Source organism: Echinops telfairi, unplaced genomic scaffold (assembly GCF_000313985.2).
Source record: "Echinops telfairi isolate 266 unplaced genomic scaffold, ASM31398v2 ScPeMD7_7429;HRSCAF=8467, whole genome shotgun sequence".
NCBI classification, from domain to species: domain Eukaryota; kingdom Metazoa; phylum Chordata; class Mammalia; order Afrosoricida; family Tenrecidae; genus Echinops; species Echinops telfairi.
In genome coordinates, this window is record NW_022111329.1 from 598,477 (window position 1) to 606,281 (window position 7,805).

Sequence of the window (7,805 nt, forward strand, 5' to 3'; positions counted from 1 at the left end):
ACAAACTGGTCTGTCTTAGAATGACCAGAGTGCTCTGTAGAGACAAGGGTGGCGGGGCTTTGTCTTGTGTTCTTTGAACATGTAGGAGAGACCAATCCCTGCAGAAGAACATCATGTTTGGGAAAATGGAGGATCAGTGAAAGCAAGGAAGGCCCTCTAGGAGATGGACTGACACAGGGGCTGCAACTATGGGCTCAGGTATAGGGACAACTGTGAGGACGGAACAGAACAGCGCACAGGGTCCCTAAGGGTCAGAATCAACCAGCTTCATGACATCTAAGAACAACATGATCTTATACATAGAAAATCCCTAAGACTTGGCCAAGAAAATTGTTGGAATCAGCTGGATTCTTTTATCCTAACAGATCTGAAAAGGAAATCTGGAAAATGATAACAATAGCCACCCAAAAGATGAAATACTCAGGAATATATCTAACCCAAGAAACCAAAGACCTGCACAAAGAAAACTACCAAACATTTCTAAAGAAACCCAAAACCAGACTCATGCCATCGAGTCAATTTTGACTCGCTGTGGCCCTAGAGCAGAGTAGAGCTACCCCCACAGGTGTCTGAGACTTTGAAGTGGTAAGGGGAGCAGAGAGCCTCATCTCTGCCCCAGAGAGTGACTGGTGGGTTGAAACTGCTGGCCCCAGAACCTGGGCTCTTTCAAAGAAATCAAAATGAAGATGAACTAACATAATCCACAAAGAAAGTGTTGTACATCGTACATTGCTAAAAAGCAAACGAATCACTGAAGACTTGGAAGCTTGGGAGTTGTCACTTAAGCTATAACTCTTAGGGTCTCCCCATCTAGACCAAGAGCAAAGAAAATCAGAGACCCATGCAAACAGGAGCCTGATAATACAACTAGATGAATCTTGGCTATCACTGATAACCACTCATAGGAGGTTCTGGATAGAATGTGAAGAAAATGTGTAACAAACTCAAAATCCTAAGAGACCAGACTTACTGGTCTGATATTAACTGGTAGAGCCCCAAACACTGTGGCCCTTAGATACCTGACAGGCCCAGAACTAAGCTCACCACATGGCTCAACTTTACAGACAGATGAACCTTTAATGTGAGCAGTACCAAGTGCACACTCCTTAGAGCAATCAACCACACAAGACAAAATGGGCCGCCTTTGCCCAGGAATAAAGCTCAGAAGACCAGAAGCACAGAATTGGAAAGGGTAAACAATGTGAGGGCGTGGATTTTTCCCCTCCTAGCAATTTTTTCCCTGGTATGTCCAAAGGAAATTACAACATCCAGAATAAACAAGTTTGCCCACATGGGTAGCAACAAGAAGGCTCAAAAAAACAAACAAAAAAAGAGTGAGAAGGTTCAAGGGCAAACGTTTCTGAGAAAACACTACCCACTGGTTCTCCAGTTTGCTAACCGTAAGCCCAAAAGATGGCCTCCTCAGAAGCCTCCATTCCCAAGTGAACTTCCTACTACAAGTAGCAAGTCTAACCTGATATACACACTTAACCGCTTTTGCTCTGCAATAGTCTTGCATGGTCTTTGACCACAAAGGTCTTCCTTTATTGGAGTTTTGTCACTCTGCCTTCATTTCTGGCTCAGGCTTTTTCTCAGAGCACTCCTGGGGAACTGTGTCATGTTTTGCTTGCTACACAGAGGCAGACGCTCCCTTTAGTTCTGCATCTTCTGGAAACGTCCCTTATTTCCCACCAGACTGTGAGAGCTATAAAATTCCGATCACTGAACATACTGTGGAAGAGGCCCTGAGACCTGCTGTGCTTGTGACACGTGGCTGCCCGTTGGCAGCTCCCTGTGCCCACGACCCAATCCTTAAAAGTTGACCCAATACTAACCATGCACTTCTTGTGTGCCAGGCACATTGGTAAACAGTTTTCCTACTACAGTTCTCGAGGCAGGTGCTCTGAGCTGCCCCAAGAGACAACGATGAACTGATGATCCAGGAGCTACATCCAAGGCCAAGATCCCCCAATTCACTAATGAAAGAAACGCCATCAGTTCAACACCATCGGTCCCCATTGTTTAACAGCTTCTATTAGCAGAAGGGAAAGAATGGAACCCTCCTTCGAGAACTGACACCAAACCTATCGGTCTCAAGTCAGCTTCAATTCCTGCCCCCCCCTCCACAAGTAAGTTAGAGTAGACTTTTTCTCCACAGGGGTCTCAGCTGCTGTCTTTATGATCACCCGGCCTTTCTCAGAAGGTGCCTTTGGAGAGACTCAAACCTACAACACTGGAACATCTTTTATTTATTCCATGCAGGGGCACCTAGAATTTGCAGATTATTTTAAATGTCTTTATTCTTTAATCAACCCTCCTCTCACCTCTTTTGAAAACAGAGATATTGCCTCAGGACAGCATGTGGTGCTAGCTTGTTCAGCTTTGAAGAAAATGTACAGAGACATCTTGATACGAGGCCAAGATGGAGCCCCTCAGAAATGTGGTGAGCCATACCAGGTGAAGCTCTTCGTGGTCCATCTGAGCGGGACATTTGAGGTCATCTCTGGTCGCTTACACAAAAGAAAAGGGCATTTTATGCCCCCTGAGCTACTGCAGTCTCAGCTTAATACTTTGGAGCCCCCATCAGCTCCAGAAAACTTCATCCAAATCAGTGTGGACAGAACGCTTTCTGAAATCACTGCTACCATTCAGGAGATGCTAAAAGTGCAGTGAGGACCATTTCCTGTCAGTGGTCCGGGGCAGAATTAGGCTTAAATTGCTAACCCATCCCAAACCTTGTTCAAATCCCAGCCGAGTTAAGGTGTGCTCATTGGATACATTTGAAGGTCTTTGAGATACCCTTGACATCATGCCGAAGCGAGCTTTGAAAGGAAAGCTTAATCAGGAAAGTCTGAATCAGAGGAAATTCTGTAACCAATGCTAGGAATCACACCCTTGTTTAGTACATGCCTCTATTTGTACAAAGAAATGAGATTGTACCATCCTAGGTATCCCCGAAAACTGGCCTTGGGCGCAGAAGACCACATATGTATGATACCTAGCCCTCACCAACAAGTGACTGTACACCACTTACCTTTGTACAGGCATAATGCACTTTATTGTACTTTTTGGGGTGTTCATAAAGCAGTTTGTGGCAGCCCTGCATGGGGCAAGTCCCCACGGGCACCATTTCCCCAACAGTATGGGTGCACTTCATGTCTCTGGGCCACATTTTGATCATTCTCATAATTTTTCAATCTTGTTCATGGTGCTATCACACCCTCAATAGACAGTATAAACAGCTTTTAAATGCACTGGGCAACAAAGTTCATATGACTCCCTTTGTGTGACGTTCATATGACTCCCTTTGTGTGATTTGGCTTAGTGCAGTGGTCCTGAAACAAGCCCACGATACTTCAAAGGTATGCCTGTAGCCACTGTCCTTGAAAGTAGTTCACAGCAAAGACTCCAAAGACCTTTCTGGTAATTAAAAAAAAATTATTCCTGAGAGAATAAAATTGAAAATGTTTATGATTTTTTTTTTCTAAAAAGTAATTTCTGACGGAGGCTATGTTGCCAAAATCGGTCATTTAAGCAGTTACTCCCCTCAAATGTCTGTGAGTTTTGTGTGTCGGAGCCAGAGGGTACAGATCTGGGTTCTTCTCCCCGAGTGTGCAGCATGGCTGCTAGTGAAGAATGAACCAAACACCAGAGCGGCTGCTGTTTCTTCCTCGCTAGTTCATGGCGACCGAGTGCTGGAACGGCTCTTGAGAGCAGCTTTAACTTATATTAGTAAACCTGCCATCAGTCCATTTCGACTCACAGCAACCCTATAGGGCAGACGAGAACTGCCCCTGTGGGTTGCTGAGATGAAATCTCTACAGGACCAGTCAAGCCACTGCTTAACCCACAGTGCCACCATGGATTCTTTTTAGTTAGCAGTCATGTTTAAACCACTCACAGATGCAGGGTTCCACATGTCAGAGTGATTGCAGGCCCTACATTGAACAATGTCTAGGCACACGGAGAGGGACTATCCTCCCTTAGCTCTTCTCAGGGTGAAAGTGCTTAGCTGGTAACCAAGGCCAGTGGTTCAAAGCTACAAGCTGCCACTTGGAAGAAAGATGCCACCGGTTGGCTTCTATAAAGACTACGGCCTTAAGGAATGTTATGATCTATGTAAGAGCGCCCAGTAAAATCTGCCTGGGTCGCGCCTGTCTCTCCAGCACTGGCTGACAGTCCTTTCCCACACAGCAAGCAGGCCTCGGGCTCGGAGCCCTGACAGTCTCAGGGCAAGTCAGTCACTTTCTAGTCTTGGTTCCCTTTTCAGCTTCCTTCAATGTGTCCTACGTCGTTTTCCACTTAAAATGGTGACATTATCTTTACATATTTAAAGTGGATCCTATGAAGATAAAAGCACATATTGAGATATAAATACTGGCGGAGAGGAATGAAGGAGGCCTGCCTCGCTGATACATTCCACCTCCTTCATATTACAGAAGGGAACTGAGATTCAGCAAGACCTTGAGGCCAGGCTAGTGCTGACGCCCTCCTGTCCTATGAGACTATAACAGCCATCAGTTAACTCTCACTCACTAGCAAGGGACATTTAACCATTTTTGCCTTCAAACTTGGCCATCAAGTCGATTCCAACTCATAGTAAGCCCTAGGACACAGGGTAGAAACTGCATCTGTGGGTTTGTAAGACTAACTCTTTACAGGAATAGAAACCATGTTTTCAAACTGCTGACTGTGGATCGCAGCCCAGAGGGTAACCCACTACACTTCCAGGGCACCCATCTGTGCCATAGGCTCAGCTTTTCTATGGGAACAGCAAGCAGGAAACCCAAGGAACTTGTAAAGTTCCCCACCAGTCTACAGACTAGCATATGAACTAGGGACCCATCTCTGGTTCTGACAGCACCACAGCTGACTGATGAGCCCCCCAGGGTAGGGAGTCAGCAGGGTACAGTCTTAAGAGGCCATTTTGAGACCCCATTTATGGTTAAGCCCACACTGACAGCACTGGGGGTGGGAGGGGGTTTGGGTAGCTTAAGGATGGTGCCATTCAAGACTGGTTTGGTACTGACCAAACCAAAACCATATTGGGCAGGCCACAAAACGACATGAACCACCTTTGCAGTGTTTCTCTGGGCCGGCGACAGGGTGGGAGCCCCTGACTAGGAGAATGGCTATCACAGGGACTCCAGGTAGAGGGATAGAATGAAGTCCCTTTTCTAATTTCCATGGGCATCTCCCAGTGGCATCAGACCACAGGGAGTGAGCTTTTCTAAAACGGTCTGTCCAGAGCAAAGATGTCCACTTGATGCCATCTTAAAAAAGATGCCTTCTGTGGTGAAGTGAAACTGCTTGAATGTGGCTCTTCTATCCTTCTATCCACTGCACATGAGAAACCGCAACGGGGAGAGTCCAGAAACCATCAAGAAAGGACAGCCACCAGTAGGTCATGATCTCGAGGGAGATCCCTGCTTGAAGCGGCATTAGTAACACACACCACAGCACTTTGACCAGAGAGAGACCATGACCCTGAGGCCAAGCAGCAGGCATATGGAAGCAGAAGCCAGGGGACCATGTTGGCTGAGAGGCTGAGCAACAGAACTGCTGTGTCCTTGAATGTTTTCGGACTCTGGCTTGTTAACTTTTGGTCTGTGAGTTCTATGTGGCCAATGCAATGGATTATCTCACCCAGCAGACAGGTAAAGGAGGCTGGGGGTGGAGGCATGTCTGACCTCTGTCTTGTGGCAATCAACCTTGGGCTGGTATGGAGTCACTCTCCCACCTGCTGCAGCTCGAGGGCTTGGAATTGGAGTCGTTCTGGGAGATCATCTTTCAGCCACATTAACCGGCAGGCCTATAAAGTGAGCAGTAACGCCCAAGAGGAACATTTCTCAGAAAGGTCAACTACAGGAGACAAAAAGGGCAGCATTCCCTAAAAGCACAGTTGAAGACGGTAGGGAAGGGGCAGGAAAACTGCACAAACACAGGGGGAACCCAATGTGGAAAATGGGGGGCGCAATGACACCTTGTGGGGATTGAACCCAGTGTTACACAACAATATGTGTATAAATTGCTAGCTGGGAAAATAATTTTATTTTTAAACTTACACCTAAACTACAATAAAACATTCACATAGAAAGCCCAGGCCTTCCAACCTCAAAATCCCCATTCAGGATAATGGGAAGTGTCTTTTTTAGCTTAGTGGCAGGGGTGTAAAGTGAATACACAAATAACAAAACAGAAAATGCACACCAGATGTTCTCAAATCAATTCTGACTCATGGTGACTGATCCTCATGTGTGCCACAGTTAGAACTGTGCTACAACTCTTTTCAATAGCTGATCTGGATTCAAACCTCCCACCTTTCCACCAGGGACTCCTAGACATTCATGTAGGACAAATGAAAAGAGTCTGTTCATAATTAACCTGCACATAAAACCTAATTCTATTCAATACAGAAGTGAAATTCAGCAAATGTTATACACACAAAAATTTTCAAGAGTACAGTAACTTTTAGAAATAAAAGGACATCTGTATTCTATTTTTTATTCTATGTATTCTATTTATTTGAAACGTTGACGAGAGACGCGTAGTTTCGAAAAGCCATGGTCTTTCTGCCAGTACAACATTTCTGCCAATACAACACGTCTGACTGCCTCTGTAACTGTCCACTCACAGTACTCCATCTATGGACACAGCATCTAATGACAAACCGTTTTTTCTAGTATAGTGGCATCCAGCCATTACATATTGGAACACATGGGTTTCATAAATTACTCTCCTTCACGATCTCCTTTAGAGAGTTAAGGCATATTTTATAACATGCTTAGGTAAAGTTTTACTATAAACTTATTTCAAAGGAGTCTCTAGAAGTAGTAGTTGTTGGGCTGGAGAACCACTGCACTGGCCTTTGCAACAGAGACTGCAGAAGCTGGCAAGGGGAGGTGTAAGGCAGTACTGCCCTCTGGTGGCTCCGAGTGACCGCCTCACCTGCCAACGGTTAAGCATGCCAGCCAGCCATTTAGTCAGGGACAGTGGGATCCAGCTCCTCCCACTACACCCACTGGCCTCTTGGATTTGGGAAGGAGAGGCAGGCAAGTGTTTGAAGTGGCTCAAAATAGACTGCAACAAAAGGTTTTCCCTTACTGCAAACTTCACTGATGAAAGGAAGTCACAACTTTTGCTCCAAAATCACAGAAACTTTTTTTTCCCAGGGAAGAGCGCGAACGCAGTCCCCCACTACCACAAATTATGCAGTCGAGTTTCCCACATTTGGAGAAACAAACATAAGAGAAACAATTTTTTGTCAGTGTATCCTGTCTAGGCCTTTACACTTCTGACAGTAGGTAGTGTTTTCATCGCTGATCCTCTCCCAAAGAATTCTGAGTTCTTTGACTTAAGCCTATCAAAACAGTGGTGTTGGCAACCATTAAAAATGTTCTTTGAGTTTGGGGAACAAAGGAATCTGCAGGGGCACGCTCAGAAATGCAGGGTCAGTGGGCTAAGGCTGACCAACAGCTCCCACAGAACACTCCTTACTACCTTCAAAGAATGAAGAGGTCTATGGCTGTGATGGATAAAAATAACCTAGCCTTTTTTTCTCATAGCTCCTGTGATTGTCCCATGTCCTTAAAAAAAAAAAAAAAATTCAAAATCACCCTATTGGAATTTAAAAAAAAAATAAAGTCACCCAAACTTCCAGTGCCTTGCATTTACCTGGTCCAGCCGGTCCCCTCGGAAGCCATTTTTTTTATTGGACCCTTTTTCGAAGGCCCTCTTTTTGGAATTACATTGCTGAGAGAACTTGTCTGCAGCATCCATTGATAGCCGAGACATGCTTAAACCAT

The 7,805-nt window shown here is 45.4% G+C and overlaps 1 protein-coding gene and 1 pseudogene across 1 annotated transcript in view; one reads left to right on the forward strand and one right to left on the reverse strand.

The window, feature by feature from the left end:
* The window catches only part of IDNK (IDNK gluconokinase), a 7,515-nt gene extending 4,041 nt beyond the window's left edge, over nucleotides 1-3,474 (forward strand). Inside the window, exon 2 of the mRNA XM_004715977.2 lies at nucleotides 2,340-3,474. Within this exon, the coding sequence (XP_004716034.2) occupies nucleotides 2,340-2,673 (334 nt within the window). The 3' untranslated portion in view covers nucleotides 2,674-3,474. The remainder of the gene's footprint in view (nucleotides 1-2,339) is intronic.
* A 3,695-nt stretch (nucleotides 3,475-7,169) lies between these two features.
* LOC115872658 lies at nucleotides 7,170-7,308 on the reverse strand (annotated as a pseudogene).
* Nucleotides 7,309-7,805: the final 497 nt, after the last annotated feature.